This window comes from Lepisosteus platostomus, chromosome 18 (genome assembly GCF_059453375.1).
Source record: "Lepisosteus platostomus isolate fLepPlt1 chromosome 18, fLepPlt1.hap1, whole genome shotgun sequence".
NCBI lineage: Eukaryota > Metazoa > Chordata > Actinopteri > Semionotiformes > Lepisosteidae > Lepisosteus > Lepisosteus platostomus.
The window spans coordinates 4,001,455-4,023,060 of record NC_142628.1 but is presented as its reverse complement, the minus strand read 5'-3'; the positions used below and the strand labels follow the sequence as shown (position 1 = coordinate 4,023,060).

The following is a 21,606-nucleotide window of genomic DNA, read 5'->3' as shown; positions in this document are numbered from 1 at the left end:
AATTATCCAAATGAACTTTGTTGTGGTGGTTCTAATCACTTAAATTGGTAGGTAAAGAATCCTGTACATTAAAGCCCAAGAGCTCCCTACTACACACACTCTCTCTCCACAAAGATATCAGAGCTCAACAATAACAAATCAGCTGGAGCCAGTTCATGAATTACTCAGCAGACCAGACTAACTTACAGCCTTAGGCCAAGAAGATTTGTTGTAAGTGGAATAAATTTGAATAGATAGGCAACGTGTAGCCTGGAGCGCCACCAGTGAATCACTTCACTGTGGTACCAATGTAGTAACCCTACTTCATGAGAAAGCTGTCAAATTGCATCTCTGCACAAGAACTTCCACCTCTTACCCCAGAATCGTTTTCTCCCATTCTGGTTCCTGTTTGTTTCATTTGTTTTTGACATGCTGGGCTTCACTGGAGGTGCAGCACTGGGGCAGAAAGTTCACTTCTCAGCTGTCTCCTGTGGAAGCAAGATGGTACATGTTGGATCTTTCTGGTTGCCCGAGCTCAGCAAGCAGAGCTTCTTCCCCAGACAGGTTGGCCACCCCTGAGCAGAACAATCAGATTAGTTGCCACCATGACCACTGGTTACCAAAAGCCCAGGTTACCAAAAGGTTTTATGAATGACCTCTTCAACGTGGTTTCCACCATATTTAGAGTTTGTTCCTTTCTTGGTACTTGGTATGTTGGGTCCAGCCCTTTGGTTGGGCAATAAGTAGCAACAGCCTTCTCCAAGCTGACAATTTAATGTCTCTCTGCCCATTCTGGTTGGTGCTCTCAGTGCAGGGATTGGCCGGACTGGCTGCTTTATCGCCACCACCATTGGCTGCAAACAACTGAAGAACGAGGGGGTTGTAGACATTCTGAAGACCACCTGCCAGCTGCGTCTGGACCGGTAAGGCCTTGGCACTTGACCATTACCAGGGGCATTCGCAGGGGAGGAGATCTGCATGAAACGATGACCTGCCAGGGGCTCTTCTCCAGGTGGCAACATGGATGATGAGACTCTAACCTGTGGTTCAAACAAATGTGGGCGAGATTTGTCTGGATTTCCCAAAGCGGAATCAAGCATATTTATCCAAGAAGAGCCACATAAAAGTAATTATAGCGCTCTGATCTGCTAGAAGCTGTTGTTAATGTAGGTTAATTTTAGGCAAATGTGATCTTAATGGCCATCTTTGAGGGTCGCCTGGAATTTATTCCACTCGAATTCGTTTCTGTCAAGTGGTGAATCTATTGCTCCTTTATTCCCTGATTTTATGTTCACTATAAAATATCCTATATGAAGGCTCCCCTAGAAACAGGTGTAAAGAGGACTGACATAGATGCCGATCAATCAGTAGAGCTTGCGTTGAATGTGAAAAAAGTTTGAAATAATCTCAATGTCTTCCAGAGGAGGAATGATTCAGACGTCGGAACAGTACCAGTTTGTTCACCATGTCCTCAGCCTGTACGAGAAACAGCTTTCTCACCCCACGGAAGAATAACTCTCACCCTCTTGCCATCTGCCCTGAGAGCCTGGGGCATCTCGGATTCCAGCATACAGCCATCTCCTGCCTATCAAGTTTGGGTAACCCTGGAGACCCTGTGAGAACCCCCTGGCCGGACCCTGCTCCACTTCTCTTCTCTGCATCGCGCTCATTTCTACACATTTACTCATTAGTACTAATGAAGTGTGGAGGCGTTTATCTGCTCCTTCGTTGCTGGAGGGCCTTTCTGTAAGGTAAGGTGTCTCAAATGAGCACAGCACTGTGGTATTCCAGCCTTCAGCCACAAGACTGGGTGAGAACATAAAACGGGATCTATTGTTGAACTGTTTTGAAGAGAGTGCACACAACCCAGAAACTGAAATCTCTTTCCTGTGGTCACTGAAGCATACTGGCAAGTTTCAGGTTAAGATATACGTTTTGAATGTATTCTGGCAACTATTCACTCAGCCAAGAGGACATAAAGAATTCTAGCTCAAATGCATCCACCTTAAGGTTTCTTAACTCTTTGTTGCTGTTGTTGTTCAGAAAATGGAACTGATCCAATGCATTCAGCTTCAAATTTAAATGAGCACTAAGGAAAAAAATACGCCTGTATAAGCAAATGTGTTCAGATAAGATGAACTAGACCAGCTCAGCTTCTGTTCAGCAATTTTTAACCTACATACAGAGTGACTTGATCCATCACTCTGAAGAAGAAAATCCACCATCATCATCATTCTTTCCTCGGTTCCAATGGCATGGATGGATTTCAACATCGGGATTTGTGCGATTCATTCACTGTACACCTGGACACAAACAATGAGGCCAACAAATGACTATAAAGTATAAAGCACATCCCAGTACTAAAACTCACCAAGGGAAGTCACAGACTTATACTGAATTCAACCTAACCGTATGTGTTTCAACTGCAGACAATACTTCACATGCGCGATTCTGTCTGAGGAATTAATGACGAGTTCTTTCTGTTTCCCATGTGTGCTTGAAACACTGTGCGAGCTGAAGGAGTTGCATGGGCAGGATCCCTGTATCAGCAGTCTCTCTCTCTCTCTCTCTCTGTGTTCTACATTCTAGCTGGGGGTTCTGCAATCAACAACATTCTATCAGATGCCTGAAATCTCATGTCTCATCAGCAGTTTCTGGTTTGGTACAATACCTTGTGTTGTTAATGGGTTGCAACTTTTCAGTCTTGAAGCTTGTACCTGGTAGGCCTCAAGAGACAGGTTAATCTAGCACATGTATTTTCTACACAATGGCCTTACTCTATGTCTGTCCGTCTCTATCCCTGTTCTATTTCAAGTGGCAGTAGCTGTCTTGAGTGTCCATGCTGCCTACAATGATTGAGGGAAACCTTTCTGCTTGTTAGCCCAAGCTCTGTAAAGCTAAAGCCTGGATATTAACAAAATTACAGCACCCCTATAGCTGACCTCCATTATATTGAGACAGGTCTAGGGATGAATTCTTGGACACCACAGAGGTGCTGTAATTCTGACCTGGAGGTGGAATGTTCGTCATTTGTGTGCCACAGGAGGCTTGAATAAGCAAGACGAATTAATTTTTTAATGATCAAAATGCCGATATACTGTATTTTAAAATACCATTTTTAATAGATATCATTTACCTGTTTCAGGTGATGACATCAATTATAGCTAGAAGAAATCACACCTGTATACCTTTAGCTCTCTTTAGATTTCTGAAAGAATCCCCATTTGTGTTGTACTAGGGAGGGATTATGTAAAAAGATGAACTGTGATCCTGTTTTCAGATAATTTTTTTCAGTAAGCATGGAATTCTTATCAGCACTTTTTCTATTAAGCAAGTGAAATGCAGTTTTTCTTTCACATTTACTTGATAAGCCTCGATATAGAGATCATTAAAGCTATAAAGCAACACTAAGCACAAGACAGAGCAGACAATAACACATCAAGCTCTGATAGCTCAGCTTTGTGCATCATGCAGGACCTGTTTCACAGAGCAGTGTAGGTGAGTTATTAATCATACAAGTGGTGTGAGAATAGCAAACATTTCCAGTGTGGGGTTGTGGGGAAGAGGATTAGTCATGTCAGTACAGTGGAAATCTACAGTTATCTCTCACTCCACTGTCCAGGAAATGCAGTCTGTGATCTAAAGTAGAACAGCTAGCACAGCAGGACAATTATTCAGTCATGTCTAGGGAAGAAAAAATCAGCTGATTTAGGACCCAGTTATCTTTCTTTGTTAAGAGGTATGCTGTATACACACCCAATGTACTGTTTACACATTCAGTTGTCATGCATGGTGAAATATGACAAACTAGTTACTGCTCTGTAGCTGTAAAGGTAGAGGATATAGTTAGTCCCTTTTGTAACATGACATAAAAAAGTGTTTTCAGAAGTTACAAAATGCAACAGTGTTGTATGGTAGAGATGGTAATAAGATACTATGGTAACAAGATACTACTTAATGTTTCCCATCCGTCAGGGAGCTGAGCCAGAGTGACTAACTCGTTTATAAATCCACCTTTGCCACTTGTATCCCCAACCATTCTTTCTTCGTTGTTTCTCTGCTGTCAGTACAGGCATGTGAACTGGAACGGACCCAGAAGTGTCCATCTGCTTTATCCATCTGTGCTCTGTGCAGCCGAATAGAAATTTAGCGCTGTGGTTGCTTTGCTTTTAATTTAATTTTTTAACGCCTCTGCATAACCTTTGGATGCATCTTGGGTGCAAAATGGAGGGTCATCCAAAAAGTTGTTTTCTTCTTAAACGTCTCCAGTTTAACAAGAAACTGCACAATTCTTCTTTGTTTTCACTACAGTATGTCTTCTCTATAAATGGCAGTCTGAATACTTTACTAGTCCCAAAGCATAGAGGAGATAGAAGTAGGATCTGCAAGTCAATGGATTTCCAGATTAAACTGTAAAAACACACTGCTTAACTTGGAGATGTTGTGGCATCTGTGTGTACTTGGTCTTCAAATGCCCACCAGGGATTGCTGCATAAAATGTTTACAAATCTTAGCCACATTTGTAATGAAATTCTGGCAAAGTAGCAAGATAAAGGAAAACAATTGATACTGAATGTTAAACCCCACACAGCATTTCATATTCCAGCACGTTAGCCTACCTCAGACAGAAGTAATAATGTGGAGGTCACAGAAAAAACACATAGTTTTCTTCTACAGCTCATTCTGTCATGGCTATCTTGTTCAACCAACTCCAGCGAGGAGATCACTTGGCTTTTCACACAAACGTTATTCTGTTTCTTTTGAAGGGTGAAATAAGTGTTTCAACCATTCGAAGGGAGCGCTTGAACATGACCAGCTCCCCAAACCCTCCCCCCAAAAACAGGAGATAACTAATTTGGGCTTTAGATAGGTTTTATAATTGCACCTGTAAATGCAATTGAAGCACGTCTAGTTGCCAGTTTATTAAAAGGCGCTGATATGAAGTCATATCATAATAATGGGACCAACTGATAGGCATTTTGGTTAAAAGCATGAAATGAAACTGTAACATGATAAATGACATGATAAAATCTAGTGTGTGGGATTATATGGGAAGGTGTTCAGGTTTTCTCAGAGTCCTGGAACAGATCAGAAAAGGGGTACCATGCTTTGCTAAAGGACTGTGATCATGAAACAGAGCCAATGAAAAAAAAGTCTCACGTTAGAGATACAGTGTATATAATAGATTTTTATTCTGATGGAAATGTTGGACCGGCCATTATATTATCAGATCTGGAGGACATATTCTACAGTACATGTGAGCTATAGTAACACTTACACAGGCAAAGAAACAAGCTTTAATTATGAAGCACATTCCAACTGTTCTGATCCAAATCTGTTTGGTCTTTCAAACTTCACTTTGTGACTGAAATGATTGTATTGCACTTAATTAATCCAAAACAAGAAGAGGGATCATCCATCCTGATTTTTGTATATGGACCCTCATGCTCTCTATCTTAATTATTTTAATTTTAAATTAATTTGTCTAAAGGCATTTGGCATATGTTTTTTATATTGTGTCAGTACGCAGACGCCTCACTGTTATTTGTAACCCAGAAATAGAAAATAGGTAAAGATTAAATTGTTATGTGCTGTTTGTATTTACTGTTATCAACTGGTTACCCCTTTGTAATCTTTTTCTAGCAAGAGTCTTTCAACATATTGCCAAAATTGACAGGTGATATTATCTCTTCATTGTAGAGAACACTGATCTACTGAAGAATAACAAATGTTTGTCAGCTGATTGACTGGTTTCTAGTAGTGGCAGTACATGTGCTTGTTGAAGGGGATGATCTTCTCTTATTCTGACTAGTCTGTATGGTTCAGTGACTAAGGCTGCAGTGATAATGATAAGCCTGCACTTCATATTTCTATGGTCTGCATGATTTCTCTGTGAAGTTACAAAATGCAGGAATCACAGATATCACTCAGTGAGTCTGAACACATTGGGAAACCACAGCAATAGAGGTACAATCTTGCAGCAACACATTGTGATGCAAATCACATGTTGTAATCACAGAGCACGAAAACAGTGGAAAGCTTTGTAAGAACAGGTCATGGAGAATACTGGACACGCTAGAATCGAATGTGGTATAACCTGCCAGCTCATTTTTCACACTGCTAGGTCAGACATTTTGTTTTATCATTACTGAATATCAGCAAACCAAATTACACTCCTCTCTCAATTTCACTGCACTTAGTTGTCAAGATAAGTGCAGAATAATTAATGCACAAAGAAGTGACACTGTGAAATTTAAATTCATTCATCTGATGAAAAAGGAGATTTTCACAAAAAAGCTGTACATTGTTTTGTGAATAAATCTCCCAAATATCTGCATCTGTGAATGTTTTATAATTCCAGAGATGTTATTAGGCTAAAGAAAAAATGACAAAAATGAAGAGTAGTCGTTTCTATCATGTATTGATAACATTTTTAGAGGTGTACTACATACTGAATTATCTGTTGCATGTTTTTGAGCCATTTATGGTCCTTATCTTGTGCAGGGTGGGGGATAGAGAAAGAACCATTTTGTAAATAAAAGCAAATAATTAACAAAGTGCATACTGCTGTAAATAAATTACTGTTTCCACATTTATAACAGCAGGAGGGTACTGACATTCTCAAGTATAAAGAGAGCAAGATGAAAATATACATGTGAGAAAAAAGGATTTATCAGAAAACATAATATTGTTTTCCAGAACTTTTATTTAATAATTGCATTGTTATCCTAAGATGAGAAGTTGCATTTCTTTTAGATAGAAACTTAACCAGCCTCAGTTTTGAGAACTTTTGTATAATCATCTAGTTTGGGGATATATGTTTTAGAGAATCTAGATAAAGCTAGGAGGCGTCAGTGGCTTCTACACACCATGAAGAGGCCTGGTGTACACAGTACACAGTACACAGTACAGTATATTCTGCTATCAGCCGAAACCTGAATTCGCTGCATCAAATGGGAATGTTTTAATATTTCAGAACCTACCAAAACAATTAGATTATTTTTGTACCTTGTCGGCAGTTGAGTAAAAAAAAGATTTATTGTTTTTCTGTTCTGTAAAGTGCTCGGAATATCTTTCTTTTCTCACTTTTTTCTTACTGTGTTTCAGAATGTTTAGTTGCTAGAAGTGTGTTGTGAATTCACAGCCATATTAAATTAACTGCTCTGTGCACATAGGTTGTTGTGACAGGCCCTCGATGTGGATGGTGTTCAAATAATGGCTACATTCACTTCCAGTACACCATAGTCTTGAGACTGTCTCATGCTACTCAGAATTATTGTGACTTTCACCTCACAAGTTGAAAGATATTCTTCTGCAAAAACAGCTGCACCCATTACTAGAAAGAGACAACTGATACACGAATTCAGTTTAGGATAGTTTGGTAGTTCTATACTTGGACACTTAGTAAGATATTAGAATACATATGTAAGAACATAATTTTCATTGTTTAATAATGGGAACATCCAGAATTGTGGGAATTATTTTTCAGTCTTTCATTTTTATTTTGGCTTGAGCTGAATACCAGTATACTTCCCTGCAGAACAATTATTAAAAATCACAACAGCCTGGGATGTTTCGATTATCCTTTGAAGACAGAACAATATCACATTGTTTTCTTTTGTAACATTAATATTAAGCAAAACAGTGTTTCCCAATGAGAAGTAAACTCCTGTTTCCATGTCCAAAGGCAGCTATGTAAACTGTGAACACTGTATGGTTTAATATTTATATATTTATTCATTTTTAATGACTTTTGCATTCTTGTTTTTAAGTGTATATTTTCTATTAGTTATTTCTATAAGATATCCTAGTTCCTGATTGCTGTAGGAGAAAGTAGAATGTTAATTTAATATGGCTTTATCAATGTGTTTTGTTTATCCTAAGTAAATGATAACATTGTTACAGGTGATAATATAGAAGTATCATGCATTTTTATGATCAACCCAGCCAACGAAAACATTTACAGCAAGCATTTTTATAGATACATGCCAATGTTACTGTAAGGATGCTTTTAATGTCTTTTTTTTAATTCAATGTGAGATTACGTGTTTTGCATCGTAATAAAAGCAGACTTCAGTTTGTGTTTGTTCTTAATTTTATCCTACAGAAGTAAATACTGTAGCTTGACAATACTCGGCAGGGGGAAAGAGAAGTCAGAAAGGATTTCCTATCTGTACCCCTCAACTCACCTGAGAGGAACATGGCCAACAGGTCAACACATTATTTCAATATCTTCAACTTTTACAGAAATGCCTTTCCCATTTTTAACCGTCATTTTCTTCTTTTTTTTGTTGCCAAAATGAACAAATGTGACATTTTTCCTTTCTTGGACATTTTAGAGACAGCCAGCTCTTGCACTCTTTACTTTCCTCTCTTCGCAGACGGCACACACGGTCCACAGCGGACGGTTTGGTTAATAACCGCGAGGCTACAGTTCGAGGTGCAGGTCCACAATAGGCACTTGAGAGAAAGGTGGGGGCTGAAACGTCTTTAAATATTAATTTATTCGCTTGTAGCTCCATAAAGTAGAATGAAAAGCTACTGACAGCTAATCTCGGTAGATTTGAGTTTGAGCACGACTAAAAACATCATCTGAACTTCTTCATAAACACTAAAAAACAAAATGACCTCTTACCCTCAATAAATCAATCCAGTAGAAGATGTAATCAAGATGAACAAAAAAAAGATCCTTTATTTTCTTTAACGTGACAATAGTTATTAACTGCTGATTGTTTCTTCAGCAGTTGTCAGCAGAGCTAGAAGACAGCCTTGCCTGTTGAGCAGAACTGAATCTATCCAGGCCGAATATCAACCAAAGGTATTTCAGTCACAGGAGAAGCTGAAGCTCTCCCTGCCATGCGAGTGGAGTTTGATGCACCTCTGACGGTTCCAGTAGGGTGCAATCCATGGTCAGCTCTCTGACTGGAATGTGGAGCCTCATGGGTCTGTCCAGTAGTTTCAAAACCGGATGGCACTCCAGTATTCAGAAAGTTTTTAAAACTGAAACATGACAGACCAGCTCTCAATGAGACGTTCTCTCTATGGTCCTACAGATACATGTAAAACTGTACATAATACACATAATTACACAGGGAAACAACCCAAGTTTACTTTGGAAGTAATATTTTTGTACTTTAGAGCTTTCCCACATTAGCCTTTCTTGTGGTGCTTTTCTAGTGTATTTCCTTGTTTTTTTTTCTTTAAAATAACGGTATAATAACATCATAATTAAACCACATCTTGTTGAATCAATTTAAGTAAATTCTTGTACACATTACACAGCTACAGAGGAATCAAAGCACAGTCTTATGTTACCCAAACTCTAAACCACCCATCTGAACTCTCATTAATTATTTTCAAATCTCAAGCCTGTTAGGGCTGTAGTCCCATGCATTTATTTTAAGGTTGTCCTATTTGCAGTTCCTCAGCTATACAAGGTATGGGAGAGAGATTAAATAAGTAAAATAAGATGAAATAATAAATCAGAAATATGCAATTGTAACAAAGCAACAGATAGCTTGAAAAGATGGGAAACCAAAAACAATGACTGGAGGGTAATGTCTTGTCCTTGTAAAAAGAAATAGCCAGGGAGGATTCGTACAAGCCTGAAAACTTCTGTTCTGTAATTACAGTACCTGGTTTTGACAGAGTCCAGGCGAGACAACACAGTTTGTCCAGGCAGACTGGCAGAAAAAGAAAACAAAACCTGGTAAAACAACCAACTGCAACTCTTAAGTGGGCCTAGAGTTTTGAGAAGGTCTTCAAAGCTACAGAGTTGCACTGTTTATGAAGGTATAAACAGAACAAGGCCAGAAAGAGTCTTATTGTGCCATCTACTGTACATGTCATTGATCTCCCTTCCTAATGAGACAATTAGCCAGATCTGGCTCTTGCATAACAAACAACAATCCTTCACAGCATGTGGTAGGTGATAATTCTTTGCCTAGGAAGATCACAAAGACAAATATCACAACCACAGTAAACCTGTATAGTATCCCAAGAACCTGATGTTGATATACTGTACAATACTTTTGAATATTTACATTTATGCAATAAAATATTTAACACATTAAATACCACAGCAAAGTTTTCTACTTTAACTACTACTTCTACTTGAACTAGATTAAGAAACAGATTGATAGCAATAACAAAATTAGACTTCTGATCTGTAGAATTAGCAGCAGAACAGAAGTGCACAATGCATACTGTAGAGCAGAGATCTCAAATTCAGTTCCTGGAGGGCTTGATGTCTTCTGTACTCCCCACATTCTTGGTTACATAATTGGTCTAATTATTTAATTGGCTTTATAACTGTAATAATTAAAACCGTTATCTTAGATGATTAACAGGTTAAAGGCAACCTTTAATTAAGTGAATGTTGTGTGTTACTAGCTGTAGATGACCTTAAGAAAAATCTTTTGTATGTCTAATTTTGAAAATAATTATGTTATTTAATTAGCTACTCAGGGTGGAACACCAGAACACAGAATGCCACACAGGATTCTGTGTAGAGAGTTTTCTGAAGGTGCAAGTATGCTGTCAGTGTTTCAGTCAGGAAACATGAAAACACCTGTCCCCAGCTTGTACCTGTTTCTCACGCTGCTCAGGGTCTGTCTAGCTTTTGCGGCAGGGGAGAAGGAGCTCCTGCACGGACACCAACAGAATAGACAGCACTTCAATAAAAAGACACATTTCTATAGGGAACAACACAGCAAGCAAACCTCTGCAATGACAAAAAAGCTGGAAATGATTCCATATCAACTTTTAAAAAGAGAGTTGAAACTTCCTGAACTTTCACGCATAAGGTGCTCCACAGAACGGGTATGGAGTGGTCAGATGGCAGACCTTGGTGGTGAAGCATTAGTCACTGGTCATTAGAGGATGAGTCATACCCGACTAACTCGTCAGATTAAAACCTGGTGGCTGGAAATGGGAAAAAACGACTCATTCTGACACTGTGCAGTCTTGCAGGCCCCTGGAAAGATTCTAAAAGATGCATGTGCTATGACTGGTTTTCAGTATAGAGGATCTAGGTTGGTTGTGTAAATAGTTAATGACAACAGCTGTCATTAGTATTGACTAGCAATTAATTTTCAAGATTATTTCCTGATCCCCATTCAGTTTAGTGTTGACTGTGCCCATGTTTGATAATGACATGGTAATATGGAGTATTTGGCCTCAGCTGGACTTTGATTGCAATTTAATGACAATTAAATGTCTTTTAAGTGGCAAAGGACGTATGTTCATGGGCTGTTAAACATGGCCTTCAATCATTTCCCTAATCACAAAGAAGAGGACTTTAAAATGATGCTTACTGTAGATATCAAAAACCTCTTCCATTCTCACTAACAATGGAGTTCTGCTTACTTTGCTTTATTTGACAATTCTGTAGCAATCTGCCCAAAAGTAGGCAGTTATTACTAGCAATAGTAACTATTACTGTTAGTACTATTGAAAGTAATAACTACTTACTATAAACCCACACTGGACACAGGGGGCCGACTTTCCAAAAGGAATAGTATACTGGTTTTAACACTGGTTCATCACCTTTCAGTTCACCTTTTCTTGGTGGTATTTTTTCTAAATACTAATGTAAATATAAAGGTCTCAAACTAAATTATGGCTGAACCACTCAGCAATATTTTTTTATTTAATTAGCAAATTAGTTATTTCCTTAAGTAATAAGTAAAATAAGTAAGAATATAAGTGAGAATAATTGCGAATAAAAATAACTTTAATTTTACCTCCACTGCAAAGAAGCCCTGAGCATGTTCCTGTCAAAAAATCCCTACCAAAGAATGCAAAAAAAGAAAATAATTCAGAGATTTAAAGTAGCACATTAGGACATGCTGTAATATGTTCTATACAGAAACAAATACAAATGTGTATTTAAATGAAGGATAAAAATTGTAAACTGATCTGATCTTTGATCTATTTATTCAGACCAAAAACACTGGTATCTGGTTTTGATATGCTTTAAAAGCCCAAATACAAGATTTACAGCACATTTAATTTAATCACATCAGGCTAAAAGTAAAGTGTCAAAAGTTTTGATCATCTTCATTTGTTTCACACTCATCTGCTTGCCCTACACAGAAAAACACTGTGGAGTGGGCTTTATTGACTGTTGTTCAATTAAATCTAGCAAAGAGATAAATGCTCAAAATATCAGACTTTCATTGACTTTATAGATACATACAGAATGATTACCCTAGGTAATGACAAAAGAAGGTAATGAAAAAATATTTTAATGAAGGTCTAGTTTTTAGGTTATAAAATAAAAGTGAGAAAGGTCTTCAACAGTAAAAATATGAAACACAGCTTTCCTTTTCTGGGTTTAAGAGGAGGAGCCCATTATGTGTGAAGGAAGACTGGGACGATGCAGTCCAGCCCTGCTTTAACTACAGCACAGAGCCACACTGCAGCCATACCTGAGTTAAAGTGTCAGAAATGGATGTTCCTGGAGAGAAGGAAGGTCCAGCTGCAACAGCAGCTTGTGCTCTTGGTTCCTAGGGAGTCACAACAGAGACCTTCCTCTAGAAAACTGTACCACTCTTTTCGGACATAGGATACTGGTTCTGCGGACTGTGTCGCTTGCTTTAGAACTTTGAGAGCAATACAGCAGCTGGTGTGCTCCATGATGCTTTGTCCATCCATGTACTTTTTAAACCACTTCTTCCAATTCAGGGTTGTGGGGGAGCTGGAGCCAGTCCCGGCAAGGCAGGGTACACCCTGGACAGGACGCCAGCCCAACATAAGCCACACACAGACAGGGAGGAAAGCAGAGCACCTGGAGGAAACCCACACGAACACGGGCAGAACATACAAACTCCACGCAGGTGAAAGACTGAACCCAAGGCCTCTAATGACTGAACCCTAATGCTTTTCTCTTCATTTCGAATTCAAGCACAGAACTAATCCGAGTGGATCTATGCATTGAAATGTGCAATTGTCATGTGTCGTAGATTAATATTGGAGAAGTCCTTGAAGACCTCATTTGAACAATAAATCTTGATTGTATGACCTATGCAGGGTGAATGTTTTAAATTAAATGTCAGGATGTAAAGAGGGACCGTATTGTTGAGGTGTATGAAGTGGAGCTTATCGATGTAGCACCACAGTAACATTTGTTCCTGCAGTTTGTATCAATGCATGTTCATATTGGTTTTTCATACTACATGCCATGTAGATAGCAGTTTGTATTGAAGTAGATAGGCAAGAAAGCAGAGCTGTGTTCTCTGTGCTACAGTTCTGCCTATTGCAGGCTACTGTATACCACTCCAAGACTTGCTTGGGTGTTGGGTAGAGCTAAATCACAGTGAGGCAGCTGAGCCTAACTCAGTAACAATCGTCAACAACAGGTGGTTATTCCATACTAGTGGGGAACAAAGAGGACAGCAGAAAAATAATGTTGTTAGACATAAAACAGAGATGAGCGGATGGTACAAAATCCTACATAAACTCATACCGTTAGAGTATTGGCTTCCTGTGGGGATTCCAGCATGATTTTGCCAGTCTTGCCAGTTCCTTTAACATTCTCTCTCTTTGTCTGTCAAGACAATACCTCATTTTATTAAACAAATGGATGAAAACCGCCTGCTGCTACATTAGTGTAACTACTGTAATAACAGGCAAATTTAGAAAGAATATAAAGGTTAGAGATGCAGGACAACAGGATAAACAGAAACATTTCAGCTTCGATGGCCTTTTCCTTCACTTTTAATCAAAGGTGTCTGCACTCTTAAGATGAAGCCTTGTTGATTTGCGTCATATTAACTGTTTTTAAGGAAAGACAAACTGCAGTCTCATCAGAATATATAAAGTTATGAGCCTGCTTGAAACAGGCTATACCTAGAAGAGTGCACAATAAAATAAGCACTCTGAGTTGAGTGTTCCTTATTTAAGTTCCAGGCCAAGAAATGAGTTGCCTCAATTTGTTCAATCCATTATTGGAAAAGCATCCTGAAATATTACAGTTTAAAGTAAAGTGATGTAGATAATCACACTTCCAGAGGTGACAGATAATGTAGAAGGTTTTTAAAACACAGGCTCACAAGTACCTCCATAGCATTTCCAGCAGTGTTCATCTTAGTGTCCTTCTGCTGGTTACTCTTCTTTGCCTAAAAGATTTAAACAGGAATTTGCAAATGTTATTGGACTTGCTCATAATTAGTGTCATTACACACATTTTGAAAGAACATACCCATTCATCCATCATCAGAAATCTGCATATTTCCTGTGTGCCTGTTCCTATCTGTGGGGTGCTTATTGCTACAGTATCCCTGATGTTGACATGTCGAGCCTGTAAGCACACAGCACAAGCTGGGACTACACCAACAGAGCGCCAGCCCACCACAGGACACATGCAAGCACAAGGGACCTATATTCAGCATGTTTTCAGGAAGTGGGAGGTGAACAAAGCACCTAAAGCAAACCCACATGAAGAGAACAAACTGCACACAGAAGAAGCTCGAACCCGGGACCCAAGTGCTCTGAAGCAGTTGTGCTAACTGCAATGCTAGAGTCCCACCCCATGTTGCAATGTACAGTAATTAATGCAGAGTGCTTTTAACAATAACGGAAAATACACAATCGTTATAATAAATTCTGTACTAATATTTTTTATAATTTCAACAACTGCAGAACTGCAAGTAGAATTTTGTGCTGAAAATATTTCATAAAATAATTTCAGACTGAAATTATTTTTAACCCTTATAATAACATTTTATTATATTATGCGCAACATAATGGCATTCTAATCTTGATTAAATGCACTGAAATTAGAGACACTTAACAAGAACTAAATGTCTTGTAGTGTAGTACCGATTGAGTTACAAATGAATTGGGAGATGTGGTTCAGATTATGTAAATAAATTGTATATATTCATTTGCAAATAACATTTTATCAGCACTAATAACCATTTTAGAACAATTAATGGTATTGACTTGTTCACTGGTTTAAGAAAATAAACGATCTTAAGAAAAGCTGTTGGTGTCTGGACTTCATGTGGAATCCCTCCTCTACAGTATGTAAAGCACTTTTGAATTCTTCGATATGAACAACTGTTATTCTAAAGACAGACAAAGAGTCAAAAGTGCAAAAATAGACATGCTTACCTCATGGGCTGCCAGCTTCTGTTTCGCAGAGATTGCAGTGTTTTGCCTGTCATCCCTTTTTGTCTGCACAGACTGAAATAAAGGGTCATTTTTTCGGAAACGATGTTGTGGCATACAGATTATACCAGCTGATAATCACACCTAACAAACAGCCTGCTGGCGGTGTTTGTTTCCATTGAACATTCTGAGTAAAGGACACGTATTACAGGAATAAACACAATAAACGGAATCTGGATTACGGGAAGAGGAAAGAGCAGGACAGGTATATGCTGAAGTCTACAAACACAGGCAGAGAACGACCGCATAGCACATACCTCAGCGCAGCCTGCTCTGGCCCCTTGACTGCTTTTGTCTACGTTTCCAGTTTTAGGAACGGTGTCGTTTTTTCCATGCTTCTATCAGAAACAAATTGTTCATTACTTAACACATACAGACATCAAGTACTACTTTACTGTACAGAACTTCCATTTACTCCTAAATAAAAGGCGCATATTATGAAACAATTAAAGTAAACAAGCCAAACCTAAAATAAAAAAAAAACTCTTAATAGTCATGGTTTACATGAAAATATTGTTATGATAGGCTTGATAAGTGAGTTTAAAATACTCAGAAAATGGAGGCAGAAATGAGAAATATTGTTGTAAGAAAATTTGGAAAAAAAAGGAACTAAAATAAGACTTCTTTTGATCATCTTTGTTTATTGTTCGAAATTACTTCCACTGTACTGCCTTGTATTTATATAACTTCACGTGAACTCAACAAAACCTGCTTCCATAGTTAGATTTATTTATTTTGGTTTCTTTTTTAAACTGTACTGGAATCACTAAGAATTGCTTTTTTGTTTACATCCAAGGAAATGATGTTATTTGTTTATTTTCAAGAAAGCGGTCTTTAAACAATGTGTACACTTTCTGGTTTCGGCATAATCAAGAGACTTCCCTTCCAGGTTGTTTGAAAGCCAAACAAGCTGTTATCAGTCACCTTCAAGGGCTTTGAAATCCCCAGCTTGTTCTCCTGTCCTGTCACACAAGCCATTTTGTTTTTGTGAAAGACATTGTTTCCCCAGAAACAAGCACCCAGATTTTGATTTATTTACAGCTTGTTCCGACTGCACCTCCATGGCCATGTGGTAGAGCAGTCATCATTTCTTTCATGAGCTTCTTGGTTTCAGTTTATTATCATAACACAGCAACGCCCCATTCTTGCCGTGAACAATATCAAACAGAGGGATATTGGCCTTTTGGTGTTTTGTAAGGGTGGGAGAAAGGAATGAGATGTCAGGTCAGCAATCCTGATGAAAATATATGCTGTATCTAGCAGTTACTTTAGACTCACTGATGGTTTAAGCAAGAATGTTTCCTGCTGAAAGGTGCTCTCCAAAATCTCTTACCTGCACTCCAGGTTCGAATCTGAGGTAGGAATGATACACTGCCAGTGCCTCTCCTACAGCAGACTGGAAAATATTCACTTTGAATTAGCACGTATACAATACAAATATGGTTAATCAACAAAACAACTCAAATGTTTGTTACTCTGGCATTTAGAAAATACTGCACTTAAAATGTACCCACCAGGGGGTGTATTACTGTATCTGTATTACTGCTTATGTAGAACTAAGTGATAAACTTAATTTTATTTTTCAATGTTATAATTATATAAATATAAATATATATTTTTTTATTTAACCTGCCAAATCTAAACAGTAGATGGGAGCCTTTTTTCACACCAGTCTAAAAACAATCTTTTAATTTTTTTTACAGCAAATTGCCACAGTTTTACATGACTATTTCATGTCATGTAACTTTTACGAGATACTTCATGTTTAATATTTGCAAAGTTATATTATTTTCTTTTAATTTGGATGTAGGGTTGGATATAAAAAGCATGCATATTTGGATATTTCAAACGTTACTGCATATCCCTCATGATCTAGTGACACATGTCTGTGTCATTATGACTTATTTTGCATGACACTGCAATGTTATCCTTTAAAGTATTATAAAGCAGTTTCTACAGTAAAATAAACTATGATTCAACCTTGAGAGAGCTGGCTATGTCCATACCAAAAGCAAACAGAATCAATACTGTTTTCATAGCATTCTTTTGTAATACACAGCTGGTGGCTGTGTGGGAGAGGACACGATACCTTAGAGGGGGTGTCTGATCCAGTAGCGCCGTGGGATATCTCAGTTCTAGTACTGGAAGAAGGTCCAGCAGACTGGGGAGACTGCTTCCACAATCAAATGCAAGAGCAAGAGTTTGAAAATAGAAGTATGTCCAATGTGAAATCATTTAACTCTTTTAAGAAATCATGTGCATTTTCTGGCCCATTAAAAATGACCTTTTGCTTCTTTATCCTTTTTCTTATCTGTTTGTATGACTGTTTGATTGTTTTGCCTTTATAGACAAGTATGAGGCCTGCATTTCTGCAGAAGATCATTTGGAAAATGGAGATTTGACATTATGTAAGAACATACACATTTAACACAGGCAACAATGGCATATACAGTAAAACAGACATTCTCTCGGCTTCCGTTAGATAGCCTCTGGATAGCTATCCAATTTAAAAAAGGCTGAATGGAATGCCAGCCCAGTTATGGCAGCAAGTCTGTGTTGAGGAAACCACAGTAGGCTGCTGTCTTCTCTGAATCTGAGGAGATAATACAATCTCCGCACCACAACGAAGGCACCCTAGCCTGGATTCAAACCCACAACCCAAGACCCGTGAGGCAGCCACACTAATCGCAAAACCACACTACTTACAAGACAGCCTTGTAAATCGATATTTTAACACCCGCTGCTGGTTGTGTGAAGGAGGGGAGGGTACCTTGGAAGGAGTATCTGATCCGTTAGCATCATGGGATGTCCGAGTCCTCTTGGAAGGAGGTCCAGGAGCCTGTAAGAGGAGATGCTTTTCAATAACAGTAATAGTTATTACATCATTATTATTTTTATTAATGATAATTTCAATTAGAACCACTGTGAAGCTTTTGCCTCACTTATATTGAGTGTTCACATATTTTAATTATACTTCCTCCAAAATCAATCCCAAATTTCCTGAATACATGATATGCATAGACTAGAAATAATGTGCATGTTTTCCCACTTTCTGTTTCAGTTCTATAACAGCTTCAGTTCAATGTATTTTTATAAACCGCCTTTCACAACAAGGTTGTCCCAGGGAGCTTAAAAGTACTGTCCTTTCAGTTGATAACAGGACGAGAAATTTATATTAAATAAAAATGTGAACAAATTAAAAGGCTCATGTAATGCAAGAAAGGTTTGTGAAATGTCAGGTTATAATTTAATCACAATTTATAATCTGATTTTAAAGTTTAATACTGGCAGTGGTAACCTAATAAAATACCATTTTATTTACAAATGCTTTTCAACAAAGTCTAAAGAAAAACTGAAGAAAAGCATTAAGCTCCAGACAATGCGTGTTGACACTGTCGAGATGTGTTGTTGTGTACCCTTAACACTTCCAGTATTTTACTGGAAATTTACCTCAGAGGAAAAGTTGAGTCCATTGCTTTCTTTTCGAGCAGTGTCTTCACATTGCACAGAGCGAAGACTGTTTTCAGAGGATAGCTCTTTCTCCTAAAAACATACCAGGGAATGGAGTTTATTAGTATAACACTATTAAAACTATACACACATACTACTAATAATATTTTTATGATTTGTGTTTGTTTGGAGGAAAAAGACACTCTTGTAAGCAGATATGTGCTACAGAAAATGAACTCTTTTACCAAAACAAAGCCCAGTTCATTACGTACTTCAAATTATATTTATAGGTTTCAGTTTTTCCTTTTACTGACTCTGCCTTCCTAAAAGAGTTAAAATAAAGTTAGCGCAGGTAGATACTTCATTGCTTCAACAAAACTACTGAAAATTACTCAAACTAAACCCTGCAGCCTGTGTGACAGTGAAGGGATTTGAAAGCTTTAGAGGTTTATTCAAGACCTTTATGTTGGTTTACAAAGCTTTGAATGGCTTTGGTCCTGGTTTGAATAAATGCCTTCTTCTCTGTTTCCACTGAGTTCACATTTGATTTTTGTATGTAGTGCTTTATTGAACCAGAATATTTTAACTGACAGCAAATCATTTGCACTGACAACATGGAGAGCACCCAATGACACACCAAGGCATTCACCATAATAGCGCTTTGCGTGCTCCAGGGTACAACAGCTGTGCCTCCACTCGGGATCTGAACCTGCAAACCCCTGGTTCAAAGCCTCTGTTCCCTACCCCATCCAGCCCAAGGTCCACACTGCACACTGAAACTGAGGAAATGTTTTCTGCCAAGACTAGAGTGCTCCATCTTCAAAAGCCATGACTGTTTAGAATAACACAGGTTTTAGGCTTGAAAGATATTGTGGATTTACTTCTAAATTCAGATTTTAGCAGACTGCATAGGCCGGCATGTTCTGAAAGAAGTAGAAGGAGAGGAGTTTATGGCTATATGTAAATGTATAGTGGAATTCTAAATAGCATTTTTATTTATTTGCGCCATTCTCTCAGGGCGTGCACAGTAGTAATAATACTAATTGCTTACACTTATATAGCGCTTTTCTGGACTCTCCACTCAAAGCGCTTTACAGGTAATGGGGACTCCCCTCCACCACCACCAGTGTGCAGCCCCACCTGGATGATGCGACGGCAGCCATAGTGCGCCAGAACGCTCACCGCACACCAGCTCTCAGTGGGGAGGAGAGCAGAGTGATTAAGCCAGTTCAGAGATGGGGATTATTAGGAGGCCATGATTGGTAAAGGCCAATGGGAAATTTGGCCAGGACACGGGGGTTATACCCCTCCTCTTTTTGAGAAACACCCTGGGATTTTTAATGACCACAGAGAGTCAGGACCTCGGTTTTACGTCTCATCTGAAGGACAGTACAACAGAAGACGTGGTAGTAAATAGTTTGTTTTTTTTTTGCAGGTCTGAGCTGTAAAACAGTGTGCTGGTCATCCTAGGCAGCAGAGCTTGTGATCCAGTGATCCAGTTCTGTGGAGAACACATCTAACCTTTTTATTCAAGGAGATCAGTGCGTCCTCCACATCCGCAACATCAAACAGGTCGTCTTCCTGAAGATCCCAGCACAGAAAAGACAACCATGAAATACAAATCTTAGTAGACAATAGATATATCGTTTGTCCAAAACAGCTTTTACTATACAAATCAATGCAGTATTACCACATACAGTATATGATACAAACTCACAGAGCTTAAACAAATTTAGTCTTTTGCACAGACTAAATTTGTTTTAAACTACTCTAAAATGTCTCTTTTAAAAATAATATTTTTATTTATATAGCATCTTTCCAAACCCTAGGACACTTAATGAAGAAAAAGACAAAAATAAAGTACAATAAAAAGTAAACAAAAAATGAAAAAGAGCATACATTTTTTTACAGATGTATGCAATCAGGCAATTTCCTTCCCGATACATCATCATTATTATAGCAAACTATGAAACCTGTGGAATATTTTACTGCCGTGCTCAAGCGAGACATGATCAAGTGTTACAGGGACGAGAATAACAGGACTGCAAATGAGATTTGCAAACTCCTGAATTGACATTTTCACGCAGCTAAATGTAATTCCCCATTAAACCAGCAGATGGCAATGTCTGCAAAAGAGTTACAGCGGACTGTTAATGGGGAAATAAATAATGAAGAGCGTCATTTTCGGTCATTATCATTGCTAGCAACAAACAGTAGAAGTGGTGACAACAGCATTAACAACAACAATAATAATAATAGAAAGCATAGATATTTTCCAAGATGGTCCCCTTATTGATCAGATTTAGCGTTCAGCTCTGAGTTACAAAATATAATCTTATACGGGCCTAGACGTTATATTGGTTATAACTACTACTACTAATAATAATAACAACAACAACAACTTACAAGAGGGGATGACTGTAAAAGTGATCCCAGAGTCTGACCACATATAAACACGAGCCAGCCGAGGACAATCATCGTCCCTGCCGGTTCAGTGTCCTGTGATGAGGAAGCCCCCGCAGCGCCGGGGGACACCGAGGAGCACGGCCACGTCACAGGAGGGGTCGCCCAGCGACGCGGGGGACAGGGCAGGTCCACTGTGACCTCCGCCACACGCGGGGCCCGGCGGGACACACCTCGCCTGGCCGTCAGTCTCTACTCCGACGCACCCAGCTGCGCAACTGGGCGAGCGGTCATGATTAATGCCAAAAGGCATCATTTACTTTTTAAGATATGTCACCGATTTCGGGTTTACAACTTACATCACAGGAATACAAGCAAATGACAATAAGTCACGCCGTGTAAAAACAATGCATTTGATGACACCGGGCTAGAAGCCGGTAGCTCCCCATGTTTGTGGGGTTTTTTTCTCCCACCGTCCAAAGACATATATTTAGGCCCTAGCTGTGAGCGTGTGTCTGTGTCTGGTGTCCCACCCGGGGTGTATCCTGCCTTTCGCCCGTTGCTTCCCGGGATGCGACCCTGAATTGGAAGAAGCGGTTA

At 38.7% G+C, this 21,606-nt stretch overlaps 2 protein-coding genes across 23 annotated transcripts in view; one reads left to right on the top strand and one right to left on the bottom strand.

Annotated features, from left to right (window-relative positions):
* Nucleotides 1–8,808, top strand: part of ptpn5 (protein tyrosine phosphatase non-receptor type 5) — a 47,398-nt gene extending 38,590 nt beyond the window's left edge. For 8 of the 11 annotated variants that reach the window (XM_088610942.1, XM_088610941.1, XM_088610943.1 and 5 more), the window contains 2 exons: nt 789–902; nt 1,401–8,060. In XM_088610942.1, coding sequence (XP_088467068.1) covers nt 789–902; nt 1,401–1,494 — 208 coding nt within the window. In that variant the 3' untranslated portion in view covers nt 1,495–8,060. Of the gene's footprint in view, nt 1–433; nt 544–788; nt 903–1,400; nt 8,061–8,360; nt 8,452–8,720 lie in introns of those variants that run through there. The other 3 variants (XR_015928052.1, XR_015928053.1, XR_015928054.1) reach the window with 3 other exon arrangements.
* On the bottom strand, nt 8,643–21,395 carry LOC148645463 (uncharacterized). 12 transcript variants are annotated; one of them, XM_088610950.1, is made up of 15 exons: nt 21,010–21,392; nt 20,125–20,184; nt 18,604–18,696; nt 17,924–17,992; nt 17,243–17,326; nt 16,487–16,549; nt 15,411–15,488; nt 15,097–15,168; nt 14,040–14,099; nt 13,448–13,528; nt 12,411–12,488; nt 11,724–11,767; nt 10,567–10,623; nt 9,615–9,662; nt 8,643–8,979 (listed from the first exon to the last, which is right to left on the bottom strand). In XM_088610950.1, exons 1-15 carry the CDS (start codon nt 21,079–21,081, stop codon nt 8,772–8,774), a joined length of 1,167 nt encoding a protein of 388 aa, XP_088467076.1. In that variant the 5' UTR covers nt 21,082–21,392; the 3' UTR covers nt 8,643–8,771. The 12 variants fall into 12 exon arrangements, with proteins under 12 accessions (XP_088467076.1, XP_088467073.1, XP_088467075.1 ...); XM_088610947.1 differs by having other exon boundaries at nt 15,411–15,491; nt 21,010–21,388; XM_088610949.1 differs by having other exon boundaries at nt 15,411–15,491; nt 17,243–17,323; nt 21,010–21,387.
* Between the last annotated feature and the right edge of the window lie 211 nt (nt 21,396–21,606).